Genomic DNA, 22,210 nt, shown 5'->3' with positions numbered 1-22,210 from the left:
ATGGAAAAAAGACAGTCTCTTCAACAAATGGTGTTGGGAAAATTAGCCACATGCAGAAGAATGAAACTGGACCATTTCCTTACACTACACACAAAAATAGACTCAAAATGGATGAAAGACCTCAATGAGGCAGGAATCCATCAAAATCCTTGAGGAGAACACAGGCAGCAACCTCTTCAATCTTAGCCCTGGCAACTTCTTCCTAGAAACATCGCCAAAGGCAAGGGAAGCAAGGGCAAAAATGAACTATTGGGACTGCATCGAGTTTAAAAGCTTTTGCACAGCAAAGGAAACAATCAACAAAACTAAAAGACAACTGACAGAATGGGAGAAGATATTTGCAAATGGCATATCAGATAAAGGGCTAGTATCCAAAATATATAAAGAACTTATCAAACTCAACACCCAAAGAACAAATAATCCGATCAAGACATGGACAGAAGACACGAACAGACATTTCTGCAAAGAAGACATGCATCCAAATGGCCAACAGACACATGGAAAAAGTGCTCAACATCAGTCGGCCTCAGGGAAATACAGATCAAAACCATGATGAGATACTACCTCACACCAGTCAGAATGGCTAAAATTAACAAGTCAGGAAATGACAGTTGCTGGCAAGGATGTGGAGAAAGGGGAACCTTCCTACACTGTTGGCGGGAATGCAAGCTGGTGCAGCCACTCTGGGAAACAGCATGGAGGTTCCTCAAAAAGTTGAAAATAGAGCTACCCTACAACCCAACAATTGCACTACTGGGTATTTACCCCAAAGATACAGATGAAATCTGAAGGGACACCTGCACCCCAATGTTTATAGCAGCAATGTCCACAGTAGCCAAACTATGGAAAGAGCCTAGATGTCTACCAACAGATGAATGGATAAAGAAGATGTGGTATAGATATACAATGGAATATTATGCAGCCATAAAAAAGAAATCTTGCCATTTGCAATGATGTGAATAGAACTGGAGAGTATTATGCTAAGCAAAACAATTCAGTCAGAGAAAGACAATAGTCATATAATCTCATTGATATGTGGAATTAGAGAAATAAGGCAGAGGATCATAGGGCAAGGGAGAGAAAAATGAAGTAAGATGAAACCAGAGAGGGAGACAAAGCATAAGAGACTCTTAATCTCAGGAAACAAACTGAGGGTTACTGGAGTGGAGGGGAGTGGGAGGAATGGGCTGGCTGGGTGATGGACATTGGGAAGGGTATGTGCTGTGGTGAGTGCTGTGAATTGTGTGAGACAGACCTGTACCCCTGAAACAAATAATACATTATATGTTATAATAATGATAATAATAAAAGACAGAACTATGGAGACAGTAAAAAGATCAGTGATTGCGAGGAGTTGGGGTGGTGAGAGAGAAAGGGATGAATAGGCAGAGCAGAGAATTTTTACGGCAATGAACCTACTTTGTATGATACTATAATGGTGGAGACATGCCATTATGTGTCCAGAGTCACTGAATATACACCAAGAGTGAGCCCTGATGTAAGCTGTGGACCATGGGTGGTTTTGATGTGTCCGTGTAGGCTCACCAGTTGGTAACAAATGCACTACTCCAGTGAGGGTGTTGCTAGTAGGGGAGGTCATGCATGGGGCAGAGGCTATACAAGAAATCTCTGTACCTTTGTCTCAATTTTTCTGTAAACTTAAAACTGCTATAAGAAAATAAGGTCTTATTAAAAAAAAAGTTATCTTTCTCCTTGAATTGCCTTTGCATATTTGTAAGAAAAAAATCAGCATATGTGTGAATCTTTAAAAAAAATTAAAATAAAATAAAATTATTTTGTTTGCGAAAAGTTTTTGAGGTAGGTAAATGGTTATAAAACATTAATGATCAGTTCTCCATGGGCTGTGATTACAAGAGCATATGTATCTAAATGAAGTCGGGTTGGTGAGTTTGTAGATGTCTGTTTTCTATATTTCTCAAGTTGCCACAGTGACTTTTTTTTTTTTACATTTCTTTTAGTCTTTTTCTTTTTTTTTTGGTTTTCTAGTTTTAAAACGTTTTGCTTTTTTCTGCTTTCCTTGAAAAATTTTGTTCTAGTTTTTTTCTAGCACTTAAGAAACCATAGATTGAGTGGTTTCCTTTTTTTTTAAAGATTTTATTTATTTGTTTGACAGAGATCACAGGTAGGCAGAGAGGCAGGCAGAGACGGAGAAGCAGGCTCCCTGCTGAGCACCGAGCCCAACACGGGACTCAGTCCCAGGACCCTGGGATCATGACCTGAGCCTAAGGCAGAGGCTTTCACCCACTGAGCCACCCACGCGCCCTGAGTGGTTTCCTTTAAGTGTTTAACATACACACGTAATTACAGTTTTTTTTAACAGAGTCTTAAGTTTTTCATTGTCTTTGCCCTCCTCCTGAACATGACAAGGATCTTCACATTTTCTAAGAATCCATTCAGGGTAACATACCAAATCTTGCTTAGAATTTCTAGTCATCTTAACACCAAAAAATGGTTTAAAATTTCTTAAAATGAATAGTTTATTTACCACTGTATTTTATAGCTTTGGTGTTTGTATCTGTTTCCTGGGGCTTCCTTGACAAAGTACCTCAGGCTGAGTGGCTTAAACAATAGCTTTGTTTTCTTACAATTCTGGAAGACAAAAGTCTGAGGTGAAGGAGTTGGGGAGTTTGGTTTCTTCTGAGTCCTCTCACCTTGGCTTCTGAATGGCCATCTTCTCACTGTGTCTTTATATGGTTTTTCCTCTGTGTATGCTCATGTCTGTGCCCAAATCTCCTGTTCTTGGAAGGACACCAGTCATAGTAGATTAGGGCTCACACTTCATGTCCCCATTTTGACTTAATTACCTCCTCAAAATATATTCACATTCAGAGGTACTGGAGGTTATGGCTTCAATGTGAATCTGTGGGTTAGAGGGAAAACCCGATGCAATTCAGCCCATAATGATGTTCTCTTCCATCAGGGGTTAATTCCCTTTTTCCTGACGAAGTTCTTCCAACAAAGATATATGGGAAGGAAACTGTGATCTCTGTATATCTGAAAACTCTTTTCCTTCAACCTTTAGTAATATTCCTGAGATAGTGTTCTAGGTTGAAAGTTATTTTCCCTTACCAGCTCGAAGGTATTCCCACATTTATTTAACATATAATTATTGAGCCCCCATCTTGCTTGTCAGGTGTGTCAGGGGATACAGCAGTGAACCAGACCAGCCCCCTCCCTGTTCCCAGTGGGTGGAAAGGAAATAGCATTTGTACAGGTCACGTGAAGTTAAGTTTTCATTTCTCTAGGGTAAACAACTAGGGGGTGGAATCACTGGGTCACATGGGAAGTGTGTGTTTAACTTTATAAGAAACTGCCAGAAGTTTTCCAGAATGGCTGTACCATTTTACATTCTTGCCAGTAATGTGTGAGAATTAATTCCTCTTTAAGGTTTCTGTATTTTTTTGTGCTATACCTGGGTGAATATTGCCTGGTTCATTAGTTTTCTGTTTACTTTATCCAGTCTAGAATTTATCTAATCCATTAAGCTGCCTTTCTTACACATATATAGATTTTTTTTCTATTTCCAGAAATGCTAATTAGTTGATCATTGTTTTTGTTTTAACTAGTTTTCTTATCTTATCTTTGTTGCTTTTCTAGAAGCTAATTCTCCCTTTTTTCTCTTTGAAGACACTAAATATAATTTATGTTAAAGTCAGTTTTGAATGACTCTTATTTTTATTTTCCTTAAATGGAATTAATCTGCAAAATTTGTTGGTTCCTTCTTAGTATTTAATTTCTCATAGGTTAGAATTTTGAATTACAGACTCTATGAGTTTATCTTTCATTCTGTACTCACTGCTTTCTGGCTAGTAATTGTACATTACTTCCAACTGGGATCCTGTGGCCAGAGCCCAGAATTGGTTCTTAAAGATTGCCACCTTAGTGTCCCTGTCCTGGAGTGATGCAGTGACATTGGAGATATCACAGATCAAGTCATCACATCACTGGAAAGCTTGCTGAATGTTATGTTTAGTCTCTCCTACACCCAAAAGGGTCAAAGTCTCAGTTGCTTCTCCTGATTTTCAGAAAAAGTAAAAATATGACCATCATAGAGTTATAAAAATGAACACCCATTAAAGAATTTATTTTACTCTTCTAATGTAAAGGAACCAGGTGGATGTTATATCCAGCCAAAAGGAAAAATGAAAATTGTACAAATTTATATGGAGAAAAGAATTTTAAGATGAATTTCAGTTAGAAAACTGGTTGGGGGTACGTGTGAGTCAGTTGGATCACTACCAGACTGGATAGCATTTATATACCTATCCGTTTCCCACAGTTTAGACAGTTGCCAGTGAAAAGGGCTAGAATGTGCTAACTTCAAAAAAGTGTGCTATAGACAATGTATATTTTTCTGTTGAAACACTTTTTTCCTGCAGAAGCCAGAACCTAGCTGACTCTGCCCATGAGCCTTGCTTATCACATTGTATGTCTCTCATTTTTGGTACAAGGAGATACATATGTTGTTTCTGAATGGAGCGGAGAGGGATCCCTTAAGTGTGAATTTACAACACCATCTTGAGTGGAAACTGCATCTTGGGGTGCCTGGGTGGCTCCATGGGTTAAGCATCTGCCTTGGGCTCAGGTCATGATCTCATGATCGGGCCCCATGTCTGGCTCCCTGCTCAGCACCTCCCTGCTTCTCCCTCTCCCCCTGCATTTCTCTCCGTCTTGTACCCCCTCTCTCTCTCAAATAAATAAATAAAATCTTTTTAAAAATGTAAAAAAAAGAAACTGCATCTTGATTTTATTAACAATAATAAATTTAATGGAAAGTATGGCAGAGCTTTAGAAGCAGTCTGGTCTTGTTAATTGGCCTGGACATAGGCTCATTGCACAGTTTTTTCTACTAACACCTGCCTCCCTTTTACTTTGAAGGTGAAGCAGACCTCTCCTACGTTAACTATATTTTCCCTTTTGTCGTCTTCTAATATAGCCATCTCTTCCTTGTTCTCATAACCCCTATCTTTCTGATCACTCTGCCTGTCCAAGATCAAGCAGGCTGGTATATCTCGAAGCTGGGATTCGCACTTGCTCTGCTTGCAAAGCCTGCGTTCTCTCCACGGTGACCACTGTGATCTCCTGGGAAGACTTAAAGAGGAAATGGCATTGGAGCTGGACCTTGAGGGAATGACAGGATTTGTAGATAAAGAAGGGGCTTTCATGAGTTATCATCAATCAAAATGGTTCTGTGCAGAAATTTAGCGTAGTGCCCTGAGGGTCACCCACGGTCTTCTAGAGCCCAGCTGCTCTGAGTGTGAGCCTCACACCTGTAACTTCCGGTATAACACTGGGGCTTACTGAAAATGCAAATTCTCCCACCCAACCTCAGACATACTAGATCAAAAATCTCAGGTTGGAGTCCAGGAATCTGTTTTTAGCAAGCCCAGTCTACTTCACGTTAGATGATATTGTGCTCTTCAGGTGATTCTTAGGGGCCGGCAAATGCTTGAGAAAGCTCTGAGTTTTCTGTGACTGCCGTACCTTTCAGAATTTCCTTGTTGTCAAGTGGTTGCCTCTAGAATGATCTCCTCGGTAGTAGACCAGAAACTTCCATCAGCACATTAAATGATAAATACTTCCTGATCAGGAATTACCATTGGCATCTAAAACCTGACTCATAAGCTGTCTAGCTATAGATGGACTCTAGGATAAAATTTAGCTAGTATGTAAAGTGGTAACCGAGAGGGAAAAATCCTGGAAGGATACTTACGAGACTGCTGTTAAAAAATGGTTCATGGGTGCGCCTGGGTGGCTCAGTCGTTAAGCATCTGCTTTTGGCTCAGGTCATGATCCCAGTGTCCTGGAATCGAGCCCCACAACAGGTTCCTGCTCAGCAGCAAGGCTGCTGCTCCCTCTCCCACTCCCCCTGCTTGTGTTCCCTCTCTCGTGTATCTCTCTCTGTCAAATAATTAAAAATCTTAAAAAAAAAAAAAAAAGTTTCATGGCCCTGTTGTAAGGTTGAGTTTATTCAGGGGGACTGTAACTAGAGGGTTTTGCGGTGGGGAGAGAGATTGGGCTCGACTCCAAGTACAGCAAGGGAAAACGGGGATTTATATGGAAGGGCAGGGTTGATGGAAAATAACTCAAGAGGGCAGGGTAATTCTTAGTTGAACTAACTACTAGGATTCTTGCTGAAGGCAGTTGAGAATGATCTGGTGATACGTATACATGGGGGGACTGTGGAGAATGAGGAGTTTGGTTGTATATGGAGGGTGGAGGAATTTGGCCACACTGACAGGATTCTTGGTGAAAGTGACTCTTAGAGGACATGCGCCAGGATGGGGCTTAGTCAGGCCTAGAGGAGCCAGACTGAACTTTAGACGAGGAGAGAGTCTTCGTCACCACTAACAGTGGTGGAGGGAGGTTTTAGTGCAGAAGCAAAGGGCAAGGCTTTCACTTTTACACTGCGGTTTTATATTTGCCTTTTATATATGGAGAATCATTTATATCATTAAATATTTTTAAATTTATTTTTAAGATTTTATTTATTTATTTGACAGATAGAGATCACAAGTAGGGAGAGAGGCAGGCAGAGAGAGAGAGAGGAGGAAGCAGGCTCCCTGCCAAGCAGAGAGCCCAATGCGGGGCTCGATCCCAGGACCCTGGGATCATGACCTGAGCGAAAGGCAGAGGCTTTAACCCACTGAGCCACCCAGGCGCCCCTATCATTAAATATTTTTAAAGAAGTATTTTGGTAGAGAATTCTGACGTGTTTTCAAGTGGATACTTGGTTTCTTGTAGTTTAAAAGTGGTAGGAAAAAAACAACAGTATTGTACTATCCATTATCCAAACTTGGAAAACTTCTTCGTATCTTTATTCTTTGAGAGCTGCATCTATCTTAAGACATAGTCAGTGTCTTCTTTTCATCTTAGTAGTGAGTTATATTTAGAAATAAAATTCAATGGGGCGCCTGGGTGGCTCAGTGGATTAAGCCACTGCCTTCGGCTCAGGTCATGATCTCAGGGTCCTGGGATCGAGCCCCGCATCGGGCTCTCTGCTCCGCGGGGAGCCTGCTTCCTCCTCTCTCTGCCTGCCTCTCTGCCTACTTGTGATCTCTCTCTCTGTCAAATAAATAAATAAAATCTTAAAAAAAAAAAGAAAATTCAAATGAATGGCCTTAAATTAACGTGACAGATGATATTTTGTTGTAAGTTATAACCTATGTTGTGTTTAATACTAGAAATATGTAGCTGAATGTTTTGTTTAACTTATTGACAACATTGTTTTGATTTTGAGCATAATGGAACATCATTTGAGTCATTGTCATTGTTTCATTTTTTCAGAGCAGTGAGCACATTTTTAACTATTTGATTTATTGCATAAATGAAAACTTGACAAATAGAATTTAGGAAAGAATTTTGGGGGCACCTGGGAGGTTCAGTCCACTCTGTGGAGTGTGCAACTCTTGATCTCGGGGTTGTGAGTTCGAGCCCCACATTGGGTGTGGAGATTACTTAAAACTCTTTAAAAAAGTCAGAAAAAGAATTTTTCATTGGATAATTCCTGGCACACTTATTGTTAAGGAATGCTTTGCAAGGTGATACATTAAAAAACACTGGATGTTGGGGCACCTGGGAGGTTCAGTCGGCCAAGCATCCCAGCTCTTTCAGGTCTTGATCTCAGGGTCATGAGTTCAAGCCCCATGTTTGGCTGCATGCTGGATGTGGAGCCTGCTTAAGAAGAAAAGAAGAAAAAACCCTGGTTGCTATGATACTGATTCCTCTGGTTTAGGTTCTTTGAAGTGCCAAATGCCTATGGACACCCTATTTCTCGGTGCCTTTTCTTTCAGTGACCACAGCGCCTCTGTGCCCTGCTGTGCCGTGATGTCATCTGGCCTTCCTTAAGCACCAGTACAACTGTCAACCAAACACCAACACAAACTCAAACATGTCCCACAGTCAAGGAGCCATTTTAGATGTTCTAGGCCCAGCAGTGCTTTCTGATAGAACTTTCTGTGATGATGGAAATGTTCTGTTTCTGTGCAAACACCGTAGCCCCCAGGCACACAGAGCTGTCGAGCACTTGAAAGGTGGTTAAAGATGACTGAGAAACTGAACTATTAGTGTTCCTTTTATCTTTAATGGTCACGTGTGTCTAGTGCCTACCACATGGGACAACAAAGCCATCTGAAAGGTGTGGCGAGCTTCTCTAAGGGCTTATCTGCGTCTGTGTGGGAAGCCGAAGTGTTTATCATGCTTGTCCTATAAAGTGAGGAAAATCTTCTGGTAAAGACACTTATTTCAGCTTTCCCACTTTTTCTAAAAGAAGAAATAATCTTTCTTACAGGTTTTATGCGTGCAGCTGTGTGGAAATCTTAAATACTATCAATCACATCTTTATAGTACAGTGGTGCCCCCTGATGGTAAGCTTTCTTATCACTTCTTAGATTCCTATGCTAGTATATTTACATTCTTCCAAAGAAAAGGAGAATTAGGGGTTTTGAGCAAAACAGACTCTTCTTGTCCCCCTCCTTTCTCTTCCCCCCACCCCGCCCCTAGTTCACTTCCTCCTTTTTCTGCTGCCATACTGTGTCTTTTGGCAAACTCCCACCCCAGCAACAGATGAGGTATAGATGAATTTGTGGCAGTTTCTGCCCTCAAAAACTCAACTCTTCACCTGGGAAGACAGTAACCAGATAATTATAATAAAGTGTGACACATGCTTAATGAAATGTTACAGAATGGTAGAGTATAGGTAAATTGTAGTATAATGAAGGCACTATTGTAGGAATTCAGAGGGTTATGAATTCCATATTTAAGCATTCTTCATAGAACCTTGTATTTTAAAGTTGCTTTTTAAAAAACTAAATTTTATCTATTTCTATATTCCTACTTCTTTTTCCTCGACAGAAGTAACAGTTAATTATAGACACGGCCTTCCCTTGATAACACTTACTTTGCCATCCAGAAAAGAGCGCTGTCAGTTTGTAGTCAAACCAATGTCATCAACAGTTGGTTCATTCCTTCAGGACCTACAAAATGAAGATAAGGGTGTCAAAACGGCAGCCATCTTCACAGCAGGTATATATATATATTTTTTCCACTTGTCTTTTTTTTCTTTTTCTGAACCTTTATTTTGTTCTAATTCTAGACAGTTGATTCTTTAATTCATTACATAATAAATGGTTGGCCTTTACTGTGTCCTTCATTTTTTATATCAGTAATATAAAAAAATTAACTCCAGTGAGTAAAGAATGAATGGAGTAAGTTTGATGTAAATTTCAGTTACTTATTTCAAAAACTTAGCCCTAAAATTTTTCCTGAGGAAATATTAATGACAGTGATTAGTGTGTAATTTTCAGCACAATTTGAATAATTAGAAAACAAAATGCAGCTCTTATGATTAAAATGGCTAGTGAATAATTATACAAATACTTCATTAATCTTTATTATAAAGCAGTCATGATCTCATATGTTTTCTGATGGCTCACTTTCGGGAAGAACATACATATTTTTTAATACCAGTAAGGTGTTTAATCACTAGACATTTCAAGTTTTAGGATCTAGCTTTTATGTCCTCATGGTCTGAAGTGGTCTTGGACCTGTTGCCCCTAAAATAGAATAAAGAATTCTTTACCCCAGCCCAGCAAAGAGGCTACAAATAGAGATAAATGACCAAATTTGCATTTTTATTTTATTGTAGTATTACATGGTTAGAATAAACTTATTGAAGCATTAATGATTACTATTACAGTTTTGAAAAGAAAAGAAACATTCTTCTTCCCTGTCCAAGTCCAGAACCAAATAAGGGGTAGATACAGAAGTTGGAAAAATTGAGATTAAGAATTTATTTTCTAGAGGGTCTCATGCTGAGCAAAATGTCAGAGAAAGATAGGTATCATATGACCTCACTCATATGTGGAATTTAAGAAACAAAACAGAGGATCAAAAGGGAAGGGAGGGAAAAATAAGACGGAATCACAAAGGGAGACAAACCATAAGAAACTCTTAACTCTACGAAACAAACAGGGTTGCTGGAGGGGAGGAGGGTTGGGGGGTGGGGTAACGAGATGATGGGCATTGAGGGCGTTTGATGTGATGAGTTCTGGCTGTTGTATAAGACTGATGAATCACTGACCTCTGTCTCTGAAACTAATAATATACTATATATTAATTAGTTGAATTAAATTTAAAAAATTACTCAACAAATTGAACATCTAACATATTCCAGGCACGGGTCTAGGTGCCAGAGGCAGAGCAGAGGACAACAGAGGTAAAACAGTCCTCTTTTTGAGGTTATGTTTTAAGAGGAGAAAGAAAAGGGTGAAGGAAATATGTAGTGTGTTAGGTAATGAATATTACAGAGACAAGGCAGAGTGGGGGGCCGTGGTGGTGGTGGGGAGGTGCCTGTGGAGCAAGGGGGTGTTTATGTGGTGTCCAGGGAGATGCTCTGGAGTTGGGGGGTGTTTTGGGGGGAGGTGCTCACAGAATGGAGAGAGTGCTATGGGGGGGCATGGTGTAGGGGGAGATGCTTGCAGAGTGGAGGTGTGTGTGCTGTGGGAGGAGATGCTCTCAGAATTGGGGAGGCAGTGTGGGAGGAGATGCTCCCAGGGACCTGGGTGGGGTGGGGGAATGCTTGCTAAGGTCAGGTTCTGGGAAGACCTGGAAGAGAAGAGGGAGCTGCGTAGATGGGTGAGCTCTGTGGCAGAGGCCCAGGGGTGGGAGCTGAGCCGCTGTGGCTACAGAGGAGGCAGCTGGGTGAAGTAGGAGGGGAGGGACAGATTAGGGCAAGCTTTATTGTAGGCTGCTTTGGATTAACTGGAAGGGGATTTAACTGGAAGGGGAACTTTCTTCCTGATAAAAACAGGATCAGAGAAGAAGGTTTTAGTCCTGTGGCCACAGCGGCTTAACTCTTAGTCTCTGAACTAGACTGAATGGTCCCAGGAGCATGGCACACCCTCGGGCCTTCTGCACTGGGCCAGCGCCTGCCTTCCTGAGCTCCTAAGAGCCGGCAGCTAGCTGCCAGCCGGTGTGCCTAGTGGGGCACCGAGCACAGCCCTTGCCCGGTGGTGTGGACTCAGTAAGTGTCCCTTAAGTGAATGAAATAAGCAAGGTTAAAGCGGCAATTGACATGGACCCTGGTTGTTTCTAAAAATGTGAGTAGCTTTGAAACATAAAGCACAATGGAAAAGACAGGAAATCTTAGAGAAAAAGGGCTCTTTAGACTGAGTGAAAACACTTTATTGGGGTTTCAATCAGTACTCCCAAGACTCGGTGAAGAATTCAAGACTATCGTTAGCTCCTCAAGAGTGTTTCGCGTCAATTTGCCACCGTTCCTGTATTAGTATAAAGGATAATGTAGTACTTGGGCTGAGAAATCATACCCAGGTGATTGCTTTTTATAGCCCTATTTGAAGGAGTAGGTTTGAAGTCATTTAAATGTAAATTTTTAAATGACACTTTCAAAGTCATATAAAGTGATTGGTGTCTTGCGCATCTTTAAAAAGAGAGGTTCTGTGGGTGGAATTTGCCTGCCTTTAATTTGGGCTTGAAAAGAGTGTTCTAAGCTTGTCACAGTTTTGCCCATAGTGTGGGTTGAACTATTTGGCAATTCCTGGGAAAATTATGTCACCCCAACTGATGAACAGGAACCCAAACAGCCAAATTCGAGGAACAGACCCAGGTGCAGACTTGACTCGCTGCCTTCTGGAACAAAAGAGCTAGAGAGAGCCAGATGGGAGGCAGACAACCAGGTTTTTCCTGATTTTACTAGCAGCATTACTGCGGTCATGCATATTAATATAGTTGGAGTAGCTCTGGTAGGATGTAGCCAGGCAAATGCCAGGCGCGGCAAAAATTATCCATCCTGGACTGTTCTAAAGGGACAATGACAGAGAAACTCCCACCCACCGACAGTGTTTTGCTTATTGTTCAATGAGTTTGCTTTCTCAACACCTGGGTTCCATTATAGTTTAGTTCCAAGATAAAAAAAAAATCAGGCTATCTAGGAGACTGAGCGAGAGCACATTGAGGTTAAAAATTTCCAGGAGTTTTTTGTTTTTCGTTTTTTTGGTTTTGTTTTGTTGTTTTTCTTCCTGAATTGTTCCTAGGATATTTAAAATTACTATTAGAATCTCTCCTACCATTTTCTTTCTTTCTTTTTTTTTAAAATGTCCTAAAGTCTTTGCATTTTCTTTTTTTCTTTTTTTTTTAAAAGATTTTATTTATTTATTTGACAGAGGTCACAAGCAGAGAGAGAGGAGGAAGCAGGCTCCCTGCTGAGCAGAGAGCCGGATGTGGGGCTCGATCCCAAGACCCTGAGATCATGACCTGAAGCTGAGGCAGAGGCTTTAACCCACTGAGCCATTCAGGCGCCTCTCTCCTACCATTTTCGACCTCCGTAAAAACCACACACATGCTGACTGACTCCTTAGGTTTAATTACGTTTATTACTATCCCTGCCACCACCCACCCCCGCAGCCCCTGGAAGATTTGCCTCACCTCCCCCCCTACCCTCCAAACCTAGCTAGAACATCAGGGAGCCCTGTGCGGTAGTGGTTGGTGGTGCTGTTTGGCTATCAACTTTGAACCAGTCTCCCCTAATAATTAACAGGTTTTAAATGTGATTACTTGTGTGCCTTGCACATGCCAGTCAGGGGCTTAGCTACCAGCCGCAGATAAGGACTCTAGCTGAGCGGTGGAGGCCATCAGTAGGCTCTGGAGATTGGAATAGAAAGCCAGGCTCAGAAGAAGGCAGGAACTAAGGGAGGACAGACCAAAGACCAGGTTAGCCGAGGATCCACCCGATGGGCTCTGCTCCTGACACCTGCACCCTCACCGCCCCCTCAAAGTGTCACCTCCCCTGCTCTGGCTTTGCTATGAAGAGTCCATCCGCGCCCCTGCCCCCAAGCTTAGCCTGATCTTCTGCAGATACAGTCTCCCCGGGAACATCTTGCCTAGACCCAGCCCCACAACAGCGTGGGAGAGGGAGCCCCTGCCTGCTCTCTTTGGTGCAGTGTAATGGGGCTGGGGTAGAGCAGGAAGGGAGAGTTCATCAACGTGGGAACAGTATTGGGGATTGGAGAGCCCTGCCCCATGAAAATGTCCACTCCTGTATTATAAAAACCTGAGTTAGTAAATATTTCTCTCTATGTTGGAAAATGGTTCTTACTGTCTAAAACAAGGACATATTTTTTACATGATTTTTTTCTTTCAGATGGCAGTGAAATTCCAGCTTCGACCTTGATGGATATTTTGCTAATGAATGATTTTAAGCTTGTCATTAACAAAATAACATATGATGTACAGTGCCCCAAGAAAGGTAAGAGACACAGCTAGACAACTGTCTTTTTTTTTCCCCTAAGATTTTTTTTTATTTATTTGACAGAGAGTTAGCACAAGTAAGCAGAGTGGCAGACAGAGGGAGAGAGAGAAGCAGGCTCTCTGCTAAGCAGGGAGCCCGACATGGGGCTCGATCCCAGGACCTTGGAATCATGACCTTGGAATCATGACCTGAGCTGAAGGCAGCTGCTTAACCGACTGAGCCACCCTGGAACCCGCTAGGCAATTATCTTAACATTTCCCTTTAGTTGTGGGGCTTTTACAGGGAGCAAGCTTAAGAACCTTCTTAATTGACCAAATCACCAAGGATGCTTTGGAGAACTGAAGTTTATGCTTTTCTCAAGGGGGTACGAATGATGAGTAGCAGTTGCCCAGCCAGGCCTTTTAGTGTCGTATCTTTTTTTACACTTATAAGACTTCACATTAGGATATTGAATGCTTAAGTTGACATGACTGGATTAAGAAGAAATGGGCCTGAAAATCATGAATCCATGTGTGTATCATACAGCGCCTAACTCTTTTTTCAAAAACAGGCTTGATTTTTTCAGAGTAGTTTTAGTAGGTTCACAGGAAGATTGAACAGATAGGAGACAGTTCCCATATACTCTGTCCCCTCCCCGTAGCCTCTCTCACTGTCAGGCACTACATTTGTTACAATCCATGAACCTGGACTGGCCTATCATTGTTACTCAAAGTTCGTAGTTGACATTAGGGTTCTGATAAATGTCTACTGACATGTATCCACCATTGTAGTGTCACACAGAGTAATTCCACTACCCAAAAGTCCTCTGTGATCTGCCTGATCCCTCCCACCCACAACCCCCCAACCATCGACAACCACTAAAGTGTTTACTGTCTCCATAGTTTTGCCTTTTTCTGAATGTCAGATAGTTGGTATCATACAGTATGTAGCATTTGTAGGTTTTTGTGTGGACATCAGTTTTTGATGCATTTGGGTAAATACCAAGGAGCGTGAGGGCTGGATTGTATGTTGAGAGTATGTATAGTTTTGTAAGAAACTGGCAAACTTTCTTCCAAAGTGGTTGTACCATTTTGCACACCCTTCAGCAGTGAGTGAGAGTCCCTGCTGCTCCACATCCTTGACAGCTTTTAGCGTTGTCGGTGTTTGGGATTTTGGCCATTCTAATAGGTGTGTAATAGCTTGTTTTTTTTTTTTTTAACTTGTACTTGCTTAATGGCATACGACTTCAGATGCTTACTGTATTCTTTGGTGAGGTGTCTCTTCAAGTCTTTGGGTCATTTTTTAAAGCAGGTTGTCCATTTTTTAATTGTTGATTTAAGATGGTTTTGCATTTTTTATTTTTTTACATTTATTTTTAAAGATTTTATTTATTTATTTGACAGAGGTCACAAGTAGGCAGAGAGGCAGGCAGAGAGAAAGGGGGAAGCAGGCTCCCTGCTGAGCAGAGCCCAATGTGGGGCTCGATCCAGGACCCTGAGATCATGACCTGAGCTGAAGTCAGAGGCTTAACCCACTGAGCCACCCAGGTGCCCAGGTTTTGCACATTTTAGATAACAGTTCATTATCAGATCTCTCCCTTGCAAATATTTTTTTCCCAATCTGTAGCTTGTCTTCTCATTCTGTTGGCATTGTCTTTTTGGAGCCAACATTTTAGTTTTAATGAAGCCCAGTATATAATTTATTCCTTTCATGGACTATACTTTTGGTGTATATAACAAATCATCCTCATAGCCAGAATCATCTAGGTTTTCTCCTATATTATAGGAGTTGTATAGTTTTTTTGTTTGTTTGTTTGTTTTTAAGTTTTTTGTTTTTTTTTTTTAATTCACTTGACAGAGATCACAAGTAGGCAGAGAGGCAGGCAGAGAGAGAGGGAAGCAGGCTCCCTGCTGAGCAGAGAGTCCGATGCGGGACTCGATCCCAGGGCCCTGGGATCATGACCTGAGCCGAAGGCAGAGGCATTAACCCACTGAGCCACCCAGGCGCCCTAGGAGTTGTATAGTTTTGCATTTTACATTTAAGTCTATGATCCATTTTGAGTTAATATTTTTGGAGGGTATAAGGTTTGAATTTAGATTTCTTCTTTCTGTTTGTTTTTGCATGTGAATGTCTAATTCTCCCAGCAACCATTTGTTGAAGAGACTGTCTTTGCTCTACAGTATTGCCTTTGCTCCTTTGTCAAAGACCAGTTGACTCTATGTGGGTCTGTTTCTGGGCTCTCTGTTCGATTTCATTGATCTGTTGGTGTATTCTTTTACCAACACCAGGCTCTCTTGACCACTGTAGCTTTATAGTAAGTCTTGCAATTGAGTGGAGTCAGTTCTCTGACCTCATTCTTCTTCCACACTAAGTTGGCTAGTCTAGGTCTTTTGACTTCAATGTAAACTTTAGAATCAGTGTGTTGATATCAGCAAAGTATCTCCCTGGGATCTTGATTGGGACTGTGTTGAATGTATAGATAAATTTGGAAAGAACTGATAGTCTTGTTAGTGTTGAGTCTTGCTTCCCCCCATGAACATAGAGTATCTCTCCATTTACTTAGTTTTTCTTCGATGTCTTTCACCAGAGTTTTATAGTTTTCCTTATAAGGATCTTGATCGTAGCTTGTTACATTTGTACCTATTTCAGTTTTTTAGGTGCTGATATAAATGGTAACGTATTTTAATTTCCAAATTCCACTTGTTGATATATGATACATGTACATATAAGCATTGGATACCTTTTTGCTGGTATTACCTTGAACAGACTGTTGTTAGATCAATTAATAAGCAAAAGGAAATAAAAGTTTTATTTTTGTCTTCCCTTACTCCCTCTTTAACATAGTTCCTTTATTTACGTGGATCTGGGTTTCTGACCTTGCATCATTGTCTTCCCTTTGCTTTTATTTTTTTATTTTTTTTTTTTAAACAACAGGAGTCAGCAAGGAGGCAGAGAAAGAGGAACTCTTTTATTTTTGCTTTTAACAGCTTTCACTAGGTAGGGCTACTGGCCCCATTTTTTGTTCTCAACTTTTGTTTGAGAAAGTCTTCATTTCTCCCCTTTTGCAGAATAATTGGGTGGGATACAGAATTCTAGGTTTGTGTTTTTTTCCCTCACATTGACATAAAATGAACACACCTTTTAGATTTTCTAGAAGGAGGAGGATTGTATTGGAATCCAGGTTAGGACAGCTGCCCAGGATATGCAGTCTTCACAAAGCAGATGGTGCTGTGTCAAAGGACATTTGGTGCAGGTTATTTACATTTTTTTGCATAAAAAGTTACAGGTCAGTAGACAAAGGACATTTCAGAAAGTTGCTGACATTAAGTTTCTAGTATATTCAGAGCTGTTGGACTTTAATCCTATGTGAACCGGGGAAGTTTCTTCCTTTTTCTTTTGAGTTCAAAATGCTCTTTTGGGGTTGTCTTCTTTTTTTTTTTTTTTTTTTTAACGATTCCATCTGTCTATTTGACAGAGACCACAAGTAGGCAGAGAGGTAGGCAGAGAGAGGGAGGGGGAAGGGGGAAACAGGCTCGCCGCTGAGCAGAGAGCCCGATGTGGGGCTCCTCCATCCCATGACTCTGGGATTATGACCTGAGCTGAAGGCAGCCGCTTAACTGACTGAGCCACCCAGGTGCCCCTGGGTTGTTTTTTAACAAAGCAGATGTACAGCATGTGCTGAGGGCAGAAGCAGACCCTGCTTTGAGGTTTTGCCAAGTCGTTCTGACCTTGGTAAATGGTAAAGTGTAGGTCCTAAGACATGAAGTTGAAACTTTCTTTTATCACTCTTAGCGGTGAGTTTTCCCTCTGTCTCCTCCTTGCTGGTGTCATCTCCAGGAGTCAGGTGTAATTTTTATTTGTGTTCTTCGGTGGGTAAGGCATTCTTTCCTCTGGTTCCTTTTAAGGTTTTTTTCTTTATCTTTGATTTTCTGCAGTTTGAATATGTTAAGCCTTCTTGCTTTTTTTTTTTTTTCCCTTGTCATATACTTATTTGTTGAAAGTTGGGCATGATGTGTTGGGTAGTAGACGCTGAAGCAAGTTGGTGTTTGATGTGAGGTATATTATGTGTGTCCGGCGAAGAGGCAGCTTGCTGTTTGCAGTAGTGGTAGGTATCAGAGACTTGAGTTTCTTCTAGTGCCCTTGTTTTTCTCTTCCCTGTTGTCTCTGGATTTCCCTGGACATTCTTTTTTGGAGTCTGCGTCTTGCACAGAACAGCAGGCCTGGTGATGTAGTCGTAAGGTCTTGGGGGTAAGGGGAGAAGTATCCTATAAACCTATGTTGAATTGCGGGTGTTGTATTAGCCAGAATTCCTGGGCTGCAACTTTGAGAAGAGTTTCTTAGCCTTTTTATTTTTCCCTCCCCTATGTGAGATGGGAAGGCTGGAGGGGGACTGCAGTGGGCTGGCTGACCTTCTCCCAAGCCAGATAAGGATCTGGTGAAGCGGTTTCCTTGCTGTGGAGAAAGTTATGCTGCAGACTGATTCAGAATGGTTACTTTTCCCCTCTCCCTGCTCCAAGCACCAAGTTATGTGTGATCTCTGACCTTCACTGTGAGAACCTGGTAGGGCTCCTGGAGGTAAAACTCACGAATGTGTTTTTGTTCTCAAACCGGTCCACGCCCAGCCTCAGGCAAATCACCATTTATGTTTAAGTGTTCCTGCCACTATTGGCTCGGGAGGCTTCTGTTCCCAGTCAGCTGTTACCATAGACTGCAGCAGGAAGGAATTAGTAAGTCTGTGCCTTAATAAATAGATGGCAAAATAAATAGATGAGTAAATAAGGGAAGGCTCTTGTTCATAGTTAGGATGCTCAGTGTTAACTGGTAAATGTGGGGGAGGGCTGCAGGAATCCAAAAGTCTTCTTGCAGCCAGATTCTCCCGATTCTGCCTCAGCCAAGCATTCTCAGTAGGTGCAGATGAGAAGGGGATAGGGGAGGGGATGGGATTTAGATTAAAAAGGAATAAATGCTGACAATGAAGAAATGGGAGTAAGTCCCAAGGAACTTAAGGGGGCTCCCACTAGTGGTTAACTGGTACAGTTGAACACCACGGTTCTCATAGCTTGTGACTTGCCCCCATTTTTATTTCAAGCTTTTTCTTATTTTCTGGTGTAAGGTGGTCCAGGCTGATCTTGTACCCCAGAGTTGGTGTCAGCCACTTCTCTGAAGATCCTTTGAAGAGAAAAATTTATTTTTAAATTCTGTGTGTTTGAAGATTTTACAGAATTTTCAAACACAAACAAGAATAGAGAAAATGAATCCGTCCTTTCAACAGCTGTGAACTTTCTTCTACTGTTAATTCTTCTTAAAAATCAGGGCAGTATTTAACCTCAAAGGGAGAAGGATGGTGGAAGTTGAGAAATACAGAAATGGAAATCCCTGTGAAGGTAGAAAGTTCATGTTCATTGAGTCCCCGATACTCTGGAAGGCCTTCTGCTTTCTTTCTCTGGGTTGAGTATTTGAGGAAACAAGTGGAAATAAATGATTTTTTTTAAGGGCATCTCTTTGTTCTACTTGACTTTCCTTTCTTGCAAGCCCCAACATGTCACAAGCTTTAGATCCCCGGGGACTAAATTGAGGCCGCCCTCCTGCCAGCTCATTGGGAGGAGAGCCTTGTCCCCGCCCAGGAGGGGCGGTTTGCTGGAATTGCGCTCAGGGTGCGGCCCACGCCTCCCTGGCCTCGGGTTTACCAGGTTCCTCGCTGAACACCAAGTCGGACTGACTCAGTCTCACAGAGGGAATTCAGCTAACGGGCATAGGAGATACGGTTGGAAGAAAGATGACAGAGGAATTATACTGGACTGATAGAAATTTCAGTTTGTAAAATTATGAATTTGGAGTTAAAAAAATGTATTTAAACTCTGTCTTTTCTAAAAGCATTGGCCAAGTTAGATTTGAAAATTTAGGATATGAAAATGAAATCCACATTGAAGACACCTCTAAAAGGAATAAACAGCTTCTGGGTTTTTGTTAGGCGATAACACAGATAAATGTTTGTTTATTTATTTAGAGAAATATTTGAATTGGTAATACAACATACAAATTTTGCTGTACTATTTCTGAAATACTATAGATAGCTTGTCACTGAACTCAGATAAACATTTCGTGTCACATAACAAAGACCTTCTCTTTGACCAAACTTGAGCCAGGCGCCTCTGAGCCCTCTTCTTGACTAGACCTCAGCCTTGACCTAGAAAAAAGATTGCAGATTCTCCACACAAATGATTTTGTTCACTCCTGCCTCTAAGAGACTTGAACAGACACCCACATGGTTTCTGCAGCTCAAGGGCCTATCCCTAGGATTAGACTATAGCCCTCCTAAAATCCTTGCCTGGGAAAGTGCACCACTGTCAGGAGAACTTCCTGTTTATTTGGGGAAAACCTGGTGATCGGCAGGTCCCTGAACCCCCTCTCATAGCAGTTACTTGGGAAAGCTTGCAATTATAAATCCTTTCTCGATGGCTTTGAAGTGTACAGCTTCTACTGTCCAGAACTGTCATCTCAAGGACCTGAGAAACTCCTCTTTGAAACGCTGACGTCCAGGGAGGGAACTCTAGCTCTCCCTGCCAGCTGGGTCGCTGCCTTGCTCGGACTTGCACGGGCCGGCCCTCTGTTGGTTTCTCTTCCGCCTAAGTGCTCATCAACAACACAAACATTAGTCACATAACCAGCAACCTTCACGCCCAATTTTTGTAGATTTCCCCTTCCCTGAATCTGCTTAAGCCCCTGACATCCCCGCTTCACCCCTGTCCCTGAAAACACCAGCCACCACTGCACAAACAGGAGTCTGAGCTCAGTTCACCCTGGATCCTCTCCCTCATCGCAGTGGTTACTGATTAAAATCTATCCTGATCCCTTTAACGTCTGGCTTTGTCTGTCCTGGATATGCTCCACAGCTAGGGATGGAATTGTGTCCCATCTGTACCTTTCTTCTATATGTAGACCTTTAATTTTTTTTTTTTTTTTAGACTTTTAAAATAGCATTACATTTCCCATCAAAACAAAAGGGCTCTGACTATTCTACAAATCTCAGAAGCCTAGAAGGGAACTTTGACTTCTCACTTCTTCGTGGCAGCTGTAGCCTAGAATGTAAAAGGGATTAAAGACCAAGATAATGTCTTGGAGGCAGTGTGTGGAGATAAAAGGGAAATAACTGGAGCCCTGCTGGCACTGGAGGCTTACAGAGCTAGTCCTTAACCTGGGGTCCTAAGCCTCCCCAGGCAGCAGGTGCGCATGACTGGCCGGCAGATCCGTCCTGCCTCGCACTCTGCCCCCGGCCCCAGTTCTCCTGTAGTGCTGGGCAACAGTTATGGTCCTGAGGAAAGGAGCACTGCAACCCAGTTTGTTTGTGGAAGTTTGTGGGAGTTTATTGATCCAAAGAGGCAGAAGGATTAAGAGAAATCCATAGGCAAAAGAACTTTGTTAATAACTTAGAAACTGACTTCCTTTCTTCTCAATGTGAACCTCCTTTCAGACCTACATCTTGCTGAAAAGAATTTACACTTTAATTGCTTTTCAAAATGTATATTATACATATTATACTTTCATTTACATGTTTGTATACCAGCTTCCCTCCCCGTGCATCCTAAAGTAATTTTTGGATAGATGCCTGGGGTCTAAGGGGGGAGGGATCTTAGGCTGAAGTCAGGTGTGAAAATAACCATAAGGAGAGCACTTGTGGTGAGCATTGGGGGTTGTACATAAGTGACAAATCACTAAATTCTACTCCTGTAACCAATATTACACTAGATGTTAAGTAACTACAATTTAAATAAAAACTTGAAACAAAGACAAAATGAACCCATAAACTCTAAAGTGTTACAAACAAGGTGAGGCATGCACCTGGATTCTGATAGATGGCTACCTTTTCCTGTATGAAGATTTTTAAAGAAACAGTAAAGTCATATTACAAAAGAAAAAAAAGACAAAAAACATAATGAAGTTTAAGCCTACTGTCTAGTAATATATCATTCCTGGCTTTGTTTCTGTGGGAGGGACAGATCACCTGAGACAAGAAGAAAGGCCAATCCCAGATGCCTCCCTAGGGCTTGGAGCGCCCAGGCCGCCAGCCATGGGCACCCTGGTTGGGTTCTCTGGATTCGGAGAGCCTGGAGGAAGAAGTGTGGTGACTGCCTTACGTGTCCTTTGTGTCTTCTCTCAGAGAAACTGAGTATGGAGCATGCTACAGAGATGGACAATGTGAAATCCTTGGTTCACAGACTGTTCACAGCTTTGCACTTAGAAGAGTTTCAGAAAAAGAGAGAGCACCACTTACTGGAGAGAATTGACCACCTGAAGGGACAGCTGCAGCCTCTCGAACAGGTTAGGAAGCATCACCGTTGAGGCTCTTTGAACATAATACTGTTGATTGAGCGCTTGCTAAGTGAACGTTTTGGGGAACGCCCTACATAGGCTCGCTTTCTCCTTCAGTCCTCACAATGAGCCTGTGTGTACTGTTGCCTCAGTTGCAGAGACGGCGAAGGTGCAGAGCTAGTGCATGGCGGCCCCACTGGAGCCACCATCTTGAACAGTGTGCGCGCCGCCTTCCGCTGCTGGCCACGCTGTCTCTGTGAATGAGGATCAGATGGGCCTGGATGTACCAGCTGCAGGATTGCTGGTTTCTTTTTTGGAGAACAGGCTGGTGGCCCCAGCTCTGCTTACCATACAGACAGCTGGAAAGTTAGCAATGGCTTCCTAACATCCGAAGTTAATCACTGATGGAGGGAAAAAAATAATAACTTTTTTGGGGAGGCAGCGTTGGAGTCTGTTTTAAGGGAAAAAACGGTGTCTCCTAAATCTCCAATCCCCTCTGACTTTTAAAACCTGATGACTTTCTTCTGCATATCTTCATATTTGAATAGGAAGTTTCTGGAAATAAAAGAAACTTTTTAAAATAGTATCGTCTAAGGATGGCAGAGCAAGGGCCTTTGAAATTTTATTTGTTGT

The 22,210-nt window shown here is 41.9% G+C and overlaps 1 protein-coding gene across 1 annotated transcript in view; it reads left to right on the top strand.

Annotated features, from left to right (window-relative positions):
• MCUB (mitochondrial calcium uniporter dominant negative subunit beta) overlaps positions 1-22,210 on the top strand; it is a 98,938-nt gene that overhangs the window by 72,839 nt on the left and 3,889 nt on the right. Inside the window, exons 2-5 of the mRNA XM_045984864.1 lie at positions 8,312-8,387; positions 8,875-9,045; positions 13,181-13,285; positions 21,426-21,586. Coding sequence (XP_045840820.1) covers positions 8,312-8,387; positions 8,875-9,045; positions 13,181-13,285; positions 21,426-21,586 — 513 coding nt within the window. The remainder of the gene's footprint in view (positions 1-8,311; positions 8,388-8,874; positions 9,046-13,180; positions 13,286-21,425; positions 21,587-22,210) is intronic.

Source organism: Meles meles, chromosome 2, assembly GCF_922984935.1.
Source record: "Meles meles chromosome 2, mMelMel3.1 paternal haplotype, whole genome shotgun sequence".
Classification (NCBI taxonomy): Eukaryota; Metazoa; Chordata; class Mammalia; order Carnivora; family Mustelidae; genus Meles; species Meles meles.
Note: the sequence above shows the minus strand (reverse complement) of the source record. Positions and strands in the feature narration are given on the sequence as shown.